The sequence below is a fragment of the Sus scrofa genome, chromosome 8 (genome assembly GCF_054392235.1).
Source record: "Sus scrofa isolate SSC_HxYL_T2T_F1_AM1 chromosome 8, Sscrofa_HxYL_maternal_Yorkshire_Landrace_v2.0, whole genome shotgun sequence".
In the NCBI taxonomy this organism is placed as follows: Eukaryota; Metazoa; Chordata; class Mammalia; order Artiodactyla; family Suidae; genus Sus; species Sus scrofa.
In genome coordinates this window covers 19,144,652-19,164,024 of record NC_139390.1, presented here as the reverse complement: position 1 = coordinate 19,164,024, position 19,373 = coordinate 19,144,652, and the positions used below count along the sequence as shown (strand labels likewise).

Genomic DNA, 19,373 nt, shown 5'->3' with positions numbered 1-19,373 from the left:
AACAAGCACATTATGCCAGGTATTAGAAGGAAAAAGTGCTATGGGAAAGCATGACACAAGGCAAGTGACGTACAGAATTTGGGAAGGCAGCATTTAAAATAAAGTTTTATTTAAGAATCTGCTCAAACAGGAAAAGTAAAACTAGAAAAAGTAAAATATAGTCCATGTTTAAACATACCCTTGGAATTGCTACTTGAGCATAACATAAGGTTATGAAACTGAATGCATAGCCTGCAGCTTATTCTACTCTGTTCAAATGAAAATTTAATATTTCCTTTTCTTTTTTCCCTGCATATCTGGTAAAAAATCCTTTTTTTGTGTGTGTACTTTCTTGTCTCCTTCAGGTATTTGAAAATATCTAATATGCAGATGGTGTGCATCTTACTAATTACTTAAAAATTGTGAGATAAAGGTTTCAACACAAACCATACTAATAAATAAACTTCATAATACCTAAAATTGTATAAACTACACGGTTTAGATTCTAGAAGATCTGAAGTACTTAACACATCAGGGAAATAAACCTTTACTAGAAGTAGTATTACTCCTTGTATTTATGGTTTATGATCCATTTTAGGTTCTTTCCTTAAAGTCATCTGGACTGGAGTTCCTGTCGTGGCGCAGTGGTTAACGAATCCGACTAGGAATCATGAGGTTGCAGGCTCGATCCCTGTCCTTGCTCAGTGGGTTAAGGATCTAGCGTTGCCGTGAGCTGTGGTGTAGGTCGCAGATGCGGCTCGGATCCCACGTTGCTGTGGCTCTGGCGTAGGCCTGTGGCTACAGCTCCGATTGGACCCCTAGCCTGGGAACCTCCATATGCCGCGGGAGCGGCCCAAGAAATGGCAAAAAGACAAAAAAAAAAAAAAAAAAAAAAAAAAACAAAAAACATCTGGACTGGTTACATCTGGATAACAAGACAAAAAGAGTTGATAACATTTATATTTATAAGCATTGTCTTTACCATGGAAATAAAACGTGGCTATCAGCATGGCTAAGGAATGAAATGCTCTGGTTAGTTTTCTCTTTCGATTTTAAATATCCTGTTCTAAATATATTAGTCTTAACACACTAATTTAAGTAACATTTAATATTCTCCTGATGCTAAAAACAATATGTAATTGTTGTAGAGAATCTAGGAACAGAGTGGACAAAGAACATAAAAGTCATTCTGTAAGATTAAAATTTTTCAACTGTGTAATAGTGAGGCATAGGGCCTGGCTCCTGTGTGTAGCAGGAGACAGCTGGGCCCCGGATATTTATAATTAGTCCCTTATTTATACTTCTTGGGGCAGGAGACAGGTGAGCTCCAGGTCAGACATTTACAGCCAGCCACCTGTTTAGACCTCAAGACAGAAATAACAACAGGCACAAGGTAAACGACTAGAATTTGTCTTCTGTGGACACGCTAAGCCACGGTAATGGCCGGGGCAGAGAGGGGCTAAGCCCGCCTGGGCAAAAGGTCAAGAGGCCACACACCCCCTATCCTCAGGGCCAGGGAGACGCCAACGACACACACAAAGAGAGACCCCTCTGGGTGAAAAAGGGAGGGGGTGCCAGGCCATATAATAAGTCCGAATAACTGTCCCATGACCCTTTGTCTGGAATGCATCTTGGTGAAAAGATGTGCACACACAGAGGGGAGGGCCCTGGGTCTGGTCCGGTGTGCGAAACATAACCAGAAAATTGGCCAAAGGAAAACAGAGCCCAGAGGAACTGTCCTACTTAAGTGGTTTAAATCGCCGCGCTGGTGCGCCCCTCATTCGGGAGCACGCCCGCACCCACGCGCCTCCTCTGGGTGGGAGCTACTGCTTTGCCTCTGCCTTCGGTAAACAGACTGCGTCTCTGTGAGCTCTGCCACACGGTATACGGTGTTTCTAACAATACACTTTGTACCTGCTTTTACAGTTTTTGCCTCCTTGAACCATTCTTGATTTCAAAGGCAGGAACAATCAGGGCAATTCTGCTTTTAGCCTCCAGCTGGTCTAGTGGCTACGATTCCTGGTTTTCACCCAGGCTGCCCAGATTCAATTCCTGAGCAGAGAATTAAGATCTCACTTCAAGCCATCACTCACTGCTGTCTCTCCAAGAGCAAGAGCAAAAATGATTCAATCTTAAAACTATCTTAAATATTAATATTTCTTTGAGAGTTGAGAAGACACTTGATATCTGGCATTTGTTTACTAAAGAAACATTTACTGAGCATGCACTGTGTTGGGGAGGAGAGAAGACTAAATAGGAAACGAAGCACCCCCATCTGAGCCCTCAAAGTACTCACATTCTAGAAACAAACAGCGACAGGCACAAATAACGGGAATCTAGTGTGGCCAACAATTCAACAGTGGATCTACGCCTGGCTTTAAAATTTGATCCTTCTTGGGAGTTCCCGTTGTGGCTCAGCGGTTAAAGAATCTCTGATTAGCATCCATGAGGATGCAGGTTCGATCCCTGGCCTTGCTCAATGGGTTAAGGATCCAACGCTGCTGTGAGCTGCTGTGTAGGTCACAGACACGGCTCAGCTCCTGTGTGGCTGTGGCACAGGCCAGCAGCTCTAGCTCCAATTCAGCCCCTAGCCTGGAAACGTCCATATGCTGAGGGTATGGCCCTAAAAAAAATTTTGATCCTCTTCTCTATATACCACCCATTTTTTCATTTCTCAAAAAATAAACACATCTATTACTGTGTATTTAAATCAGAGAAGACTGTTTTTGGAACTAGACAAGACACTGCAGGCAAGGAGAAAGAAACACTTTGGAGTTCTCCATCTAGGCCACATTTGATAATGTTTTGGAAATGTGACAGTCAGGTCAAGGGCAGAGGATACAAACTCAGAATTCTGCATATAGACTCTGTTTCCTTTAGATGAATCTGCTGGTCCTCAGGTTTGAGTGGGCATGAGAATTACTGTACTATCTACATAAAACTACATCCATCCTACTTTCTGGTTGGTTTTAAGCTATTTTTCAATAGCACTGTGCCCAACGTGCTGTTTGTTTCGACATCCAGTTTCTGGATGCAGTGTGACGCGGGTGCTCCCAGGGAGTGCTGTGGAAACCAAACTCCCTGGGCAGCAGGAGGAGCTTCGGAAGACAGAGCTGGAGCTTGACGGAAAAGCTGTTCTCCAGATGAAGAGGAAGCAGCACCTGAGGAGAGACAACAGCGCGCGCAAGGGCTCCACTGGGAACTGGGCACTGGGACCAGGAGGATGGTTACGAGTGGCTTAGGGGGAATTGGAGGTGACAAGAGACGAAGGCAGGTGTGCAGGGGCGAGGCGGATTGTGACGCTCCTGCAGACCGTGCTCAGAGTCCGGACGTGAGCTCCCACCCACTCAAGGGACTTGCAAATCACCAAAGAACTGATCAGATGGCTGCATCTGCTTTTTGAACTACTGCCCTCGTCTAATGTGGGAGAAGAGGTAAGGATGCCACTTAGAAAATGACTAAATCCAGAGATAACAATGGCCCCAGGCAGAGGCAATGCCTAAATGTTACAGGCTTGCCAGACCTAGACAGACTGTGACATATTAATAACCCCTGTGAGCCAAGCTATAAATGCAGATAACTATGTAGAGCTGTTGTTCGGAGAAATAATAACAAACTTAAAAATATCTAGTAAAGAGTCAAGTTCTCAAGGTGTACAAAAGTGTTAGTTTTTTTAACACCGATTTTGACTGAATCTGCAAATGAGCTTCTGGTTTACAAGTCACTGCACAGTTCACTCTATTAATAAAACTGTTTTATCATTTCTGTCATTTTCAGATCATGTGTAAAACACATTTCTGAGGTTCAGTGTTTCAAACAGGCACAGGTAGAATATAAAATGAATGCTCTTATTGAACCTACTCATGCCTCTACCGCTATTTAATGTAAAATTCAAAATTTTTAACTTAACAAACATTACTAGCCAAATTTTAAAAGAAATGCCTTCACGTAACTTCCTAACTCCAGTCTGCATCTTTATTTGAAGAATTAAAACACATCACTGATTATGTGTGCAGAACCAAAAACTTACCATAAACTAGGGCAAAAGACTTGGTTGTACAAAGCACAAATCATGCTATTAACTGGCAAAATGAAAAGAGTGGGAAAAAAAGAAGAGAGTGGGATTCAAGGGGTAATTATAAGCTATAGAAATAATGTAAGTATTTTGACTCAATTAAGGAACTGGCTGAATAAGGAATTCTGTTGCTTAAAACACGGGTTGTTTTTGTTTTTTAAGCCTTGGTTTCAAATCACTGATTTATTTTAGAATAGAATATAATACCAGATTTTTTTCAGTCTGAAAACACATACACATGTGTGTGTGCACATATATGTGTGTGTGTGTATATATATATATATATATATATATATATATATTTTTTTTTTTTTTTAAGAAAAGGCTAAAACTAGGGAACTTTACATGGTCAGGGTACCTTATTCTTTTTGGCTGTCAGGTCAAAACCAAATTAAAATAAAAAACCAAAACAAAATCAAATTAAAACATGTAACCAAGGTATCATTTTACTTTTTTCTTTCCCCAGATCCTGATCTTGTCATTCTTATTTCCATTACATCCATTTATATAATACCTTGTTCCTCTGTAAATGAGACAAGATATGAACAAATAAACCTAAAATAGCACATAGTCACTGGTACATCTTTGTAACAGACTTCAGAACCGGAATGTCCCCATATCTTTTCAGATAAGCATTTTAAAATTTAAATTTAAATTGCTCAGGTACTAACTTTAATCTACAATTAAAGTTTACAAAATTAGGAGTTCCTGTCATGGCTCAGTGGTTAATGAACTGGACTAGTACTCATGAGGACAAGGGTTCTATCCCTGGCCTCGATTAGTGGGTTAAGGATCCGGTGTTGCTGTGAGCTGTGGTGTAGGTCAAAGATGCGGCTCAGATCCCAAGTTGCTGATGTGGCTCACAGCCTGCGTTGCTGTAGCTCTGGTGCAGGCCGGCAGCTACAGCCCCGACTGGACCCTTAGCCTGGGAACCTCCATATGCTGCGAGTGCAGCCCTAAAAAAGATAAAAAAATTTTTTTAAAAAGACAAAAAGTTTACAAAATTATTTACAAGCTTTATTTTTAAAAAAGCCAAACATTCCTAAGATAAAGATACGTCTTTAGGGATAAGGATTCCAGAAGGTGGAGCACAATGTTAAGTCAAATCAATTTGTTTCAAGCAAAAATGTCAAATTAGGGCATAATTGCCTATGTCTAAAAATTTAGCTCCAATCTAGTTTAGGGTGGTAACACTTAGCAACATAATTACAATCATCCAGCATCTAAGCCTATCATTCATGTCTGAATTACCAAAAACACCTCCACGTGAGGCACCCTGGCTAGACACTAATCTGCTGAGCCAATGTGCACCCGACTGTCCAGTCTGCAGTGGTTCCTTGTTGGGCTAGGGACACCTGTGCTGAGATATAAATTCTATTGGCCACCCCATGCCTCAAACACATAGAAGAAACAGAATTTAACACATAAATCTCAGGGAGTTCATGGAAGAAACCAGGATAGGGTCTCCTCTCCAGAAATATGTCTTATCACAATCCTCCCCCCTTTACAAAAATATTCTGATTTCTTTTTTTAAACACAATATACTAGCAGCTTATATATACTATTATGCCTTTTTTTCTTTCTTTTTTTTTTTGTCTTTTTGCCATTTCTTGGGCTACTCCCACGGCATATGGAGGTTCCCAGGCTAGGGGTCGAATTGGAGCTGCAGCTGCCAGCCTACACCACAGCAACACGGGATCCAAGCCGAGTCTGCAACCTACACCACAGCTCACGGCAATGCCAGATCCTTAACCCACTGAGCAAGGCCAGGGATCAAACCCAAAACCTCATGGTTCCTAGTCGGATTCGTTAACCACTGAGCCACGACGGGAACTCCCATACTATTATGCTTTTGTGTGTGTGTGTGTGTGTGTGTGTGTGTGTGTCTTTTTAGGGTCGCACCATGCTAGGAGTCAAATAGGAGCTGTACCTGCTGGCCTACACCACACCCACAGCAACGCGAGATCTGAGTCGTGTCTGGACCTACACCAGAGCTTATGGCAATACCAGATCATTAACCCACTGAGTGAGGCCAGGGATTGAACCTGCATCCTCATGGAGACTAGTCAGGTTTTTTACTGCTAAGCCATGATGGGAACTCCCTATTTTTTAATATAATACATACTGGAGATCTTTCCACACTAGTAAATAGACAACTTGGTCATTATCACAACTTCAAAAAAAACTGTATTTGATGTACAATACATCACATTAGATTCAGGTGTACAGCACAGGGATTCAGTTGTTTTTTTTTCAGATTATATTTCATTAAAGGTTATTATAAGATTTTGGGGATAAATCCCTGTGCTATACAGTAAATCTTTATTATGTATTTTATGTACAGTAGTTTGTATCTGTTAATCTATTCTCCTAATTTGTCCCTCTCCTCTCCCTCTTCCCTTTGGTAACCATAAACTGGTTTTCTACATCTATGAGTCTGCTTCTGTTTAGTATATAGAATCATTTGCACTCTTTTTTCGATTCCACATATAAGTGATATCATATAGTGTTTGCCATTCTCTACCTGACTTTTTCACTAAGTATAACAAACAGTCTCTAGGTCCATCCCTGTTGCTGCAATATTTCATTCTCTTTCGTGGCTGAGCAATATTCCATTGTATGTAGGTACCACATCTCCTTAAGTCAGTCGTCTACTGATCAACACTGGGGTTATCACAACCTTCTTTATGCTAATCTCTAAGTGCTCCAATCCTTTTCGTGTGGAATCTATACTGTCACTTAAGGCCCTTCATAATCTGGCTCTAGCCCCCTTCTCCAGCCATTTCACTCACTGTTTAAAACTCATGACTCCAGCAAAGCATTGTATACATGCAACAACAGAGAGAGACATACAAGCCCACAACCCATCCCCTTCCCCTGGCCTCCTCATCAGAAAAGGACTCCATGAGGGGAGGAGCTTGGTTTCACTCACTGCTTTCTGTCAATCACAAGGACAGTTTCAGGCACTGGTTCTGTCAAATAATATTTGATGAATAAATGATTATCTAATTTAATTCTATCTATTTGTTAATGTTATACAATAAACAGTACAAAAACTAGTCTTGTCTTCTTTGTCTAAGGTGTACAGCAAATAGCTACCTTAAATGAAATGCATATTTTAGGAAGAAAAAATTAATTCGTAAGTCACTAAAAGTCAATGTTTACACTATAGTTTATTTCCATTTCAAGTCTTCCTTCTGGAAACTAAATACTATTCATAGAGTAGAAGAATCATCTGTAGGTCAGCCCGGCGTGCTGGTCCACACCAGCAGATGCAATTAATACCTTGTACCTCTAATTAAAGGAGGTGAGAAGGGTAAGAGGACTGAGTTATACAACTAGTACTTTTATGGCTCAATTAGTGCTCAGCCTTGGTGACATGGTTATTTACTGACTGCTCTAGCAGAGGCCAAACATATTCTATGAGGAAGATAATCCACAGAAGACAGAACTTGGTATTGAAACATTCAAGTAAATTGATGTGAAGAAGAGAAAGATACTGATACTCAGGAAGACAATTATCAAAATGAGGACAATGAATTAGCAGTAGAAGGAAAGGGGCTGACTAAATAATACACAAGGTAAAAACATCTAATACAGAAGACAATAGAGAAAAAGAGAGTATTGCAATTAACTTCATTTCTCACCATCTGAGCTGTTTTGGTTCAGAATAAAGGACAGTATTGAGAGTTGCATCTTTGGGTCAAAACGGAGGGCAAAAACGGATTACAGTTTCAAAGAGATTTTTTTCCTTAATGAACAAGATCTTAACAAGTGACATACCTGGCCCCGCATCACAGACATCTGCCTTTCAAAAGTGGCTTTGTCAAATCTTTTGTCAGTCTATCGCAAAAAGGAAAGCAAACATTATTGTAATTCCAAAACTAAGATCTTTGAAAACACCTGAAAACAAATGAGCTCTTCAAGTTAGCACATAAGGTCATTAGAAAGCATTTCTAATAGAAAAAAATAACATGAAAAGATTACTTTTACTTGATGTATTTTTGTATATTTCTCAAATGACAATAGTTAACTTACACTCCAATTTGTTTCAGAAAGGATTTTAAATGACGTTTCAGCCAATGAGTTTAGGCTTTTTCTTTTGAGAGCAAGAATTAAATCACAATAGGTCACCTAAACACTGCTTGCAATTTATAGAGTAATCATGGAAAAATTCAACTTTAGAAGAAAACAACTTCTCAAATTTTAATGTAGTCTCACTTCAAAGAATACTCTCAGTGTAATTTCACAAATGTATGCTCCTATAAAGGAACACTGCCCATTCCTTTCTGTTATAGCAGCTTCTACTGCAGTGACAGCAGAAGCAGCAAACTGCGAATTAGCTCCATTAAGAAAATCTCTTTTAAGATTTCGTTTTCTGCAATAATTAAAAATAAACATTTATTTACCTTAAAAAGTTCATAAAGATCTTCACATAAATCTTGCACAAAGTTCATGTCAGAAATATATGGTAGAACCAAGTTTCTTATTTCGTCAGAAAAAGGAACTTTTGCTTGAGGAAGCCAAGCCCAGTGAAATGGATCTAATTTTAAAAAAGCATTTTTCTTATCAGTGGGAGGAAATGGTTTATTTAGACCCATGTTTACCCTGTTGTTTTCCTACAATCCCCAGGTTAAAAAAAGAAAAAAGACAGGAAAAAGAAGTTAACAGGGAGAACAATTATTGTTTGCCATCTAAATTATTCAGATTTCTAAGTTTGGATGGTTAGTTCAGACAGTAAAGTACAGCAAAGTACTACCTGAACTAGTTAGGTTTCTGAGTTTTAAACAGGAAAAAGTAGGAGTTCTGATAAGGAGTCTATCTCAAACAGCCCTGTATCACAAAATATGTCTGAAACTCTGGTTCCTGGGTTTGGAAATTAAGGGGTGCTTATAATTTGTTCATAGTGCCAACTACCATGGCTGAGGTCTCCCTGCCTTTCCAGCCACAAGTTGTCAGGAATGAGCACTCGTGTGTGTGTGTGTGTGTGTGTGTGTGTGAGTGTGTGTGTGTGTGTGTGTGTGTGTGAGTGTGTGTGTGTGTGTGTGTGTGTAATGTTCTCAAGTTTTAAATCACTAGCAGGTAAATCATTAAGTGGCTTTGAGGGACAGAAGATCCATGATTCCGGGCTAACTCGAGTTCTCTCCCCAAAAGACCATTAAATCTACGCAGTGCCAGGACTAGAAAGATTTGTGAGGGAGTGGCAGGCTTAGACAGGGTGCATATTCAGACTCCTGCAAGCAAGTGTAAGGCTTATGACAGTAAGATCACCCATGGAGCGACCGTGAGCATGTCCAAGGAGAACCTCCAGCTTTGCCGGCTCCTGGCACAGAGAGCGCTCCGAGGACCAAACTCTGCCTTTAGAGTCGTTCCTTCTTAATTCTCTTTGATCTCCGAAGAGATCTCTGAACACTGGGAGGACAGGCCACGCCAAAGAAAGCCTCTCCTCTGGCCCACATCTCCCGGAAGCCATACCCAGTTTTCCTTTTACTTTTCCCTGAACAATTACAGAAAAGCCTTTAGTCTACGCCTGCCTCCGCTTCCCGTCCCTACCCCTCAACTTCTCCTAGGACCATCCAAACCCTCCCCGAGGCCCCCCAGTCATTTCCTAAGGCCCGTTTGCAGTCCTCCTGCTGCTCAGGATGTCTCGGCAGCAAGTGGCACCGGTGTCCACCACCTTCCTGGCAAATGCTCTCCGAAGCGGTTAGGGGAGCCCCCCCCCCAAAGTGTGCCTTCTGTCCTTTAAGCCATTTCTCTTGTTTGCAGGCTTTTCCTCTTGTTTCCTGTGTCACCATTCCCAGATTCTATGCTGAGTCCTCTCTCTCCTTCACTCACTAAACATTCATGAAACACTTACTGAGAGAACCTACGTACCTCACATTTGTCCATTCACCCCGATTTACCCGAAATGATTTAGGCAAAAACAAACATCACCCTGGCTTCCACTGACTGAGGCGATAGCTTAAAAACTATATCCTCAACACCAATTCCTCTTTCAAGTTCCAGACCCTTAATCCCTAACTGTGTGTTTGGTAAACATTTCCAGATGTACTGTAGACATCTTAAACCTGATAAAATGCAATTTGCATACAGATCCAAACCTTTAGAGGAAAAAAAGAAATAGAACAAAGACATCGCAAGTCAGTTTAACTAAACAGAAAAGGAAAAAAAGAAAAAATATGAAATACATGGTAAATAGAAAAAAAAAAATAAGATGGCAGGAAAAGTTCAAACACATCGGTAGTTTAAGACAGACTACAGAGTTAAGTGTACCTATTAAAAGGATCACAGATTGAGTAAAAAAAAAAAAAATATCCACCTAAGAGCTGTTCATATGTCATTTACTTAAAACAAAACGATGAAAGTTGAAAATGAAAGTATAGAATGATACTAGTAAATGCTAATAAAAAGAAATGAGGTATAGCAATGTTACAACAGAGAAAATAAGAAAAGCAAAAAACAGCACAAGGGATAAAGTGGGATATATTTTACACCAATAAAGAGAACAAGCCACCAGCAAGATAAAATGCTGGACCTTTATGTGTGTGAAATACAAAACAAAAAATGTACAAAAATGCATGAAGAAACTGACAAAATCACAATCACAGTGAACTTTGTCTCTCAAAAAGTAATAGATCCAATGGCCAAAAATAAGTCGAGAATATGATATGACTAAGTTTTAATTAGTAGACAGATATAGAACTTTGTGCTCAACTACATTCTTTTCAAATACAGTCCTTCAAATTGGCCACACATCAAATTACTAAGGAATTACTAACAAACCTCAAAAAGCAGAATTCACAGTTACAATCACATATTACAAACTAATGAAACTTTAAAATAATAATGGATAGTTTTTTTAATTAACTGATTTAGAAATTTAAAAGCAAACAAAATACTTCTAAATTATTCTCATCAAAAAGAAAATCTGAGAGTATGAATGTGTAAAAGCAGAATAAAAGAGCAACACCTATCCAATCTGAGGTTTAGTCAAATGATACCTAGAAAAAAAACACATTGGGGAAAAAACCCAGAATGAACACAATAGAAAAAGGAAAAATGATGGAAAACATAAATCAAGGAAAAAGAGAAAGTAAATAAATTGAAAATCTGATCAATAAAAGGCCAACTATCTGACAAAAGCAAAAAATTATATATATACACACAGGCCAGTGCTTTTTACAATAGACAAATCCTTGGTAAGTCTAATTAAAAAAAAGTCATTTCAGGAGTTCCCGTCGTGGCGCAGTGGTTAATGAATCTGACTAGGAACCATGAGGTTGCGGGTTCGATCCCTGCCCTTGCTCAGTGGGTTAAGGATCCGGCGTTGCCGTGAGCTGTGGTGTAGGTTGCAGACTCGGCTCGGATCCCAAGTTGCTGTGGCTCTGGCATAGGCTGGCAGCTACAGCTCCGATTAGACCCCTAGCCTGGGAAACTCCGTATGCCACGGGAGCGGCCCAAGAAATAGCAAAAAGACCAAAAAAAAAAAAAAAAAAAAAAAAAAAAAAGTCATTTCACTCCGAAATATTTAACATACACAGAGGGGACAGAGGGGTTTTTTTTGTTTTTGTTTTTGTTTTTCCTTTTTATGACCTCACCCGAGACATATGAGGGTTCCCAGGCTAGGGGTCCAATCGGAGCTGTAGCCACTGGCCTACACCACAGCCACAGCAACTTGGGATTTAAGCCATGTCTGTGACCTATACCACAGTTCACGGCAATGCCAGATCCTTAACCCACTGAGCCCACTGAGTGGGGCCAAAGATCGAACCCAAGTTCTCATATGGATACCAGTCAGGTTCATTAACCGCTCAGCCACAACGGGAACACCAGAGGGATTTTTAAATCATAAGAGAATTCTATAACAAACTTTTATACCTATAAATTACAACTCGCATAACACGGATAATTTTAAGCAAAGTAACAAATGTCTAAAACTGGCTCAAGATGTAGAAAACCTGACAATTAACCATAGAAGAGACTGTTAAGGCAGTTAAAGCATTACTAATTAGAAAAGGGGGAAGTGGGCCTAAAGGGCTTTAGGGATGAATACTACCCAAATATTAAAATAGAATTCTACCAAAATATTAAAACAGATAATTCCCATGTTACATGTATTTATTAACTGGAAAGCTAGCAAACTTATTTTTCAAAGCTAACATAAGCTAAAAAACAAAACCAGACAGTCATCCAAAAATAAGCAAACAATACACAGCCAGACCCACAGGGTCTAGGACCCATCTTTGCATCCCTAGTGCCTAGAACTGAGCCCTAATCGATAATTATACTTCGCCCAGTGTTTTCTCTCTTTTGATGCCATAAATTTCATTCCCTTCCTATTCTGGAAAAAGGGTAACTATACAACCTATGGAAAGTTCTAAATACTCACACGCTCTCCACTCATCAGGATGTTTAAAGGGAAATGCCAGACCATTATCAATTGCAGCTATTTTAATAAGTGATTCTTTATCCACATTTGTCCATTTTGCTTCCTAAAGAGGAGAAAAATAGTCTGTTGATAAAAAAACTTATATGAATATTTCCAAGAGACAAATTTACAATAATTATTTTTTATTTTTTCCATTATAGTTGATTTTTTTAATGATTTTTATTTTTTACATGATGGTTGATAAATTTACAATAATCCTTGAGGTTTAAAGACATTTTATCTGAAAAGCTTATAGAAATGTAAATTTACCCTTTAAGGGAAGACTGTCTTAAAAATCACTAAAAATTTCATAATCGATTTAAAAAAATTTTTGATATTATAAACTTAGGCAGTTATATAGTTTCGCTTTTTCCTCTTTGGGGAAGAAGACCTGAAATTATTAAGACTTTAAAAAGTGTTGTTCTGGGGAGTTCCCTGGTGGTCTAGTGGTTAGGACTCAGTACTTTCACTGCTGCAGCCTGAGTTCAATTCCTAGTCTAGGAACTGGGATCCCACATCAAGCCGCTGCATGCATCGGAGGGAAAAAAAAAAATGTTGCGCTGGATAATTTATTGTTAGATTGCTTAAATGTATGATATTTGCAAAATATGTTTAAGATAACAAAGTTACCTTATTAAAATCAGGTCTTTCCTAGGGTCTCATAGAAATAATTAGTTGAAATACAAAACATTTCTAAATGAAACTCCCCAACGACCACAGCTAAATAGAATCAGGTCCAATAGAAGGAACCTCAAGATACTCCTGAGTACAGAATGTAGGCCATTCCTACTTCAACATTCTTCCGTAGCAGAAACTGAACACCTCAGGAGCAAGAGAATGTTCATATTAAAGAGTTACTTCCTAGCATCTAAAAATAGATGGCTGCCATTATTGTGGCCTAGATAAAATATCAAAAGGTGAAGAATTTTAAAATGAAAAGTATCAGAGTGACAGTGCATGTGATATATGCCAGGTTTGTTTCTGTTAGTTTATAATCAAATATCTTACCTCAATGAAAATGCACAGAATACTCAAGAGCAAAATAATAATGTTTTAAGTAAAATCTAATTGTTTAAAATATACCAATAAAATGTGTGTAGAAACTATTTTAAACGTGTGTATTTTTACATGTATTTTAAACTCATTTCTGTTATAATTACTACCTTTAAAATTTCTATCATTTTTCCTATTTACAACTTTATTGAGGTATCATTTACACACAATAAACTTTACATATTAAAGTGTACAACTGGATAAGCACTGACAGATGTGAAGCCACCCAGAAGTTTCTGTGTCCCTTAGCAGTCCCCTCCCTTCCTCTACCCCACCCCTGGCAATCTGCTCTGCTTTCACTCACTAGGGATTAGCCTGCACCATTCTGGATTTTTAGATAAAAGGATCAGAAAGTATCTTCCCTTTTGTGCAGCTTCTTTCATTCAGCAGGATTTTGAGACTCATCCACAATATTGTATGTATCAAGTTTGTTCTTTTTTATTGCTGAGTACTACGAATATATGATTCTAAATTTCTTTGATGAACACTGAAAACTACAAACTTTTAAAGCAATGCAGTAACTTTAAGTGATAAAAATACGCAGACTGTAAACATGCAGAAATTTCTTTCTTTCCTTTTTTTTTTTTTTTTTTTTTTTTTTTTTGCTTTTTAGGGCCACATGTGTGGCATATGGAAGGCCCCAGGCTAGGGTTCAAATCTGAGCTGTAGCCACCAGCCTACAGCACAGCCACAGCATCTTGGGATCTGAGCCACGTCTGCAAGTTACACCACAAGTCACGGCAATGTTGGATCACCGACCCACTGAGCAAGGCCAGGGATCAAATCCACATCCTCATGGATACCACTCGGATTCGTTTCTGCTGTGCCACAATGGGAACTCCAGAGAAATTTCTTTTTTCACTCATTTAAAACTTTTCTTTCTTTCTTTTTTTTTTTTTTTTTTTTTGTCTTTTGTCTTTTTGTTGTTGTTGTTGTTGTTGTTGCTATTTCTTGGGCCGCTTCCGCGGCATATGGAGGTTCCCAGGCTAGGGGTTGAATCGGAGCTATAGCCACCGGCCTACACCAGAGCCACAGCAACTCGGGATCCGAGCCGCGTCTGCAACCTACACCACAGCTCACGGCAACGCCGGATCCTTAACCCACTGAGCAAGGGCAGGGACTGAACCCGCAACCTCATGGTTCCTAGTCGGATTCGTTAACCACTGCGCCACGACGGGAACTCCTAAAACTTTTCTAAGTGTATGTATAAACTGTTTCAAACAGATAAAAGTATTCTGAAAATATCTCTTCTGTAAATATCTAAAATTTGAACTTGGGTAGTCAAAGTTGATAGGAATCAATCTAAAATCTATCATTCTGATCGTGTTAAGGGCCTTCGCAGTCTATTATGTTTGCAAAAACCAGCTTCTTATAAGCAGCAGAAGCATATTTTTTTAAGTTCAATGGGTATGATTTGCAGATAAAGCACACATACTCCATTTCATCGGTAATTTTGGATTACCTAATACTGAATCATAAGACTCAGAAGGAAGTAAATTAATAAAATACAGACATTTTGGCAAAAGATACCAGAAGCCTTTCTGAGAGCAAAATAAATACAATGATAATACAACAAATTCACAAGCCCTAAAAAATGTACTGAGCTAACATCATTCTTTTTTTTAATACAACAACAACAAAAAAATAAAGCTGCATATTTTGAAAATAAAAATTTTTTTTTTTTGGTCTTTTTTGCCATTTCTAGGGCCACTCCTATGACATATGGAGGTTCCCAGGTTAGGGGTCTAATCAGAGCCGTGGCCGCCAGCCTACGCCACAGCCACAGCAACACGGGACCCGAGCTATGTCTGCGACCTACACGACAGCTCACGGCAACGCTGGATCCTTAACCCACTGAGCAAGGCCAGGGATCAAACCCACAACCTCATGGGTCCTAGTAGGATTCGTTAACCACTGAGCCACAACGGGAACTCCTTGCAAATATAATTTAAAAATGCAATGTGGGAGTTCCCGCTGTGGTGCAGTGGGATTGACAGTGTCTTGGGAGCACTGGGATGCAGGTTCGATCCCCAGCCTGGCACAGTGGGTTAAGGATCTGCCATTGCTGCTGCAGCTTAGGTCACAAAGTGGCTCAGATCTGATCCCTGGCCTAGGAATACCATATGCCATAGATGGCCAAAGGGAAAAGAAAATGCAATGTAAACGGGAAGGAAAGAGAAAAGATGATAAAAAAAGAGAAAAAGGAAATAAAACCAAGAATCTAAGTGAAGGAAATACTAAGTGATGAAGAATAACTTGGCTTCAAGGAACTTTTTACAGAAATTGATAGTGTATCAGGAGGGTTCCCATTGTGGCTCAGCAGAAACAAATCTGACTAGTATCCATGAGCACAGAGGTTCAATTTCTGGCCTCGCTCAGTGGGTTAAGGATCTGGCATTGCCATGAGCTGTGGTGTAGGTTGAAGACGTGGCTCGGATCTGGTGTTGCTGTGGCTGTGGCGTAGGCCAGCAGCTGTAGCTCCAATTCAACCCCTAGCCTGGGAACCTCCAGATGCCACAGGTGTGGCCCTAAAAAGACAAAAAAAAAGAAAGAAATTGATAGTGTGTCTATATGTATGTGTGCATATATATACACATATAATTTCCTTACCTTAATTTCTTTTTCTTGTTTCTTCTTTTCATATTTGATTAGCCAATTATCATTTCCCCTGTCTTTCAAAATAAAAAAGAAATGTTACTTCATTTTTTTTTTTTTAAAATGTCTTTTTAGGGCCGTACTTGTGGCATATGGAGGTTCCCAAGCTTGAAATCCAATCGGAGCTGTAGCTGCAGGCATACACAACAGCCACGTCAACATGGGATACGAGCTGCGTCTGGGACCTACACCACAGCTCACGGCAACGCCAGATCCTTAAACCACTGAGCGAGGCCAGGGATGGAACCCGAAACCTCACAGTTCCTAGTCGGATTCGTTTCCACTGTGCCACAACGGGAACTCCTGTTACTTCATTTTTAATGGATATCATAGCTTAATGTCAAGAGGAGAAATCTAGTCATCTCTTCACTTTTGAGACCTTTACTTGTTATCTGTAGCACAGACATATAAAAGGCTCCAATTTAAAAATCAGGCCGACTAAAAATCACTCATAAATGTTAGCTAATGTTTACTGAGCATTTACTCTGTGCCAGATGTTGTAACTGCTTAACATGTTTTATTTTAGTTTACTGGATTCTTGGAACCATTCTGTGAGGTAGGTACAAATACTGTCAAGAACTCTTAAATCCAGGTTATTAAAAAAGATAACTTCTTTTCACCTCAGGAAGAAAAAGCATCTACCCCTTTTACCAGGCAAATTTCTGGTTGGGCTCTTAACCTAATGTCTGTATAGAGTACTTCAGACTGTACACTAATTTCTTTTTCAATTGAAGTGTAGTTTATTTACAATACTGTGTTAGTTTCAGGTGTACAGCAAAGCGATCAGTTACATATATATATTTCATATTATTTCCTATTATAGGTTATTACAAGATAGTGAATATAATTCCCTGTGCTACACAGTAAATTCTTGTTGCTTATCTACTTTATGTACAAAAGTTTGTATCTTTTAATCTCATATTTTAATTTGTCCTTCCCCCCTTCCCTCTTTCCTTGGGTACCATAAGTTTGTTTTCCATGTCTATGAGTCTGTTTTTGTTTTGAATGTAGATTCATCTGTATTATTTTTTTAGATTCCACATATAAGTGATATCATATAATTTTTGTCTTTGACTGACTTCACCAAGTATGATATTCTTTAGGTCCCTCCATGTTGCTGCAAGTGGCAATATTTCATCTTTTTCATGGCTAAGTAATATTCCATTTTAATATTAACCTAAAACCATATGATTTTAAAAGGTAAATCTAAAAAAGTACAAGGCATTTGCAGAAACTAATATAAATGAGCAAACATTTTAAACCAGTGGTTCTCAAACTTCAGAGTGCATCAGAATTACCTAGAGGACTTGTTAAAATGTGAACTGCTGGCCCCACATTCAGTAGGTCTGGGGTGGGCTCCTAAAGATGCATTTGTAACAAATGCCCATGTAACAACAACCCTGACAGTCCAGGGAACCACATCCACTGTTCTGGATAATCTACATCACTACTCTCTTTCAGCACAGAGAAAATTAAGAGCTGAATGTATTTATAGACTATACTAATAGTCATGTAATGTCAAAATAAGCACTTAAAGTATTTTACACAATCAAGTTTTAATTATTCATATTATGCAGATAACATTTCCAATTTCCAGCAGGCTTTGTCCTGCTGCCAAGCAACTCTCCCCACCAGGGATAGGAACTGATCACTATCCCCTGGGCAGGAGCCTGCTCTGATCAGAATCTCCAGTCCAGGATTCATTCTGCTTGGGAGAATCAGTACCACATCTCTGTTTTGTTAGGCAGGTAAAGGAAAAGTGGCCTCAGGACTGTTGCATCAAAATTGTATGTTTTTGATTTGGATAAATAAGAGTTGAAGACAGTGTGAAAGTTGACATGACCTGAGTGAACAAATGAGAGAACTTCAGTACCTGTATTTCTGATGATGTAATCCAAAATCACTAATCTTTCAAATTGTGACTGAAACTGTTTCCTAATATTCTCAGGCAAAGGGTCGGCTTCAAATTTCCTAAGCCAATATTCAGCCTCCTTGTAACCTTCAACAAATAGCTGAAAGGAACCAATCTATAATTTTAAGAATTAAGAGTTAGAAAAGAAAATACAAGAACAAAAGGGCTACCTTAAAATTTTCTCCACAGTATTGCCATAAAATGCTATATATAAACACAGTAAGAAAAATAAAAATTAACACTAATTTAGATAAGGCACATTTATCAAGAAAACTATTTTTTACATTAATTTAAAATGCTCATATAAAGAAGACATAGCAAATAGAAAATGCTCAATCCTATTCTTTCAAGAAACATAGCAGCTATTTCAGGATAATTAAAAAAAAAATACAGATGCCCTCAAGCTGATACTCTCAACAAGACTGCTATTTTCGAAAAATACTAGTTGAAATGAATTTAATTATGAGGACCAAAATTTATACCTATCATGGTTATTTAATAACAATGCAATTTTATCTTACTGAAGAAACACTTCGGGATTCTTTTTACAACATGAAATATAGAAAACAACTTTATTTTTAAAAAAGAATCAATTCTTTGACTACGTGTCTTAAGATCCTGCCATACATTTTTAAGAACTACTCAATCACTGCGGTTTTTAAAAAAGTCTTTTCCTTAAAGATATGTCTATTTTACAAGGCATCATTAAACTTACTAGTTGTTAACATTAAATACTTTCTTAAAGAAGGAAATACAAATTTAAACAGGGCACAAATTTAAACAACAGGACACACAGGTAACAGGTAACCTAGCTGGCTTCATAACTACAAACAAAGCACCAAAAAGAAAACCTATCTTTTATCCTAACACTTTATATTCTTGTTGTTGGTATGAAACGTTATCCTAAAATTTTCTCTAACACACTTATTCTGAAGTCCTAGTCGTCATAAATACAGAAATAATATTCTTCTTTAGTCACAATTATTTCAGCATATGCAAGGGGTAACAGGCTTTGCAAATTTTTTCAAGCTTCCTTCTTACTTGGAGTACAATAGTAACACAAGATACGTATTTCTACTTGAATTCTTTTATATAGATAAACACATAGCAACAACAAAACAACAAAACTGCAGGTCAAATATATTTTTTAAAAAATAATAAAGTATAGAGCTTTTTCTAGAATCCTTTTCCCATTAACTCTCTCCATCCTTGCTTAGCTAGTTACTAATCATTCCTTGTTTTATTTCACAGTGGTAAGAAAACAAAATCTA

The 19,373-nt window shown here is 38.5% G+C and overlaps 1 protein-coding gene across 2 annotated transcripts in view; it reads right to left on the bottom strand.

The window, feature by feature from the left end:
• The window catches only part of PI4K2B (phosphatidylinositol 4-kinase type 2 beta), a 36,532-nt gene that overhangs the window by 3,422 nt on the left and 13,737 nt on the right, over positions 1-19,373 (bottom strand). Inside the window, exons 5-9 of one of the 2 annotated variants that reach the window (XM_021101072.2) lie at positions 18,064-18,217; positions 16,146-16,207; positions 12,444-12,546; positions 8,464-8,597; positions 7,838-7,897 (exon numbers count right to left, since the gene is read on the bottom strand). In XM_021101072.2, coding sequence (XP_020956731.2) covers positions 7,838-7,897; positions 8,464-8,597; positions 12,444-12,546; positions 16,146-16,207; positions 18,064-18,217 — 513 coding nt within the window. The remainder of the gene's footprint in view (positions 1-7,837; positions 7,898-8,463; positions 8,598-12,443; positions 12,547-16,145; positions 16,208-18,063; positions 18,218-19,373) is intronic. The other variant, XM_021101073.2, reaches the window with a different exon arrangement.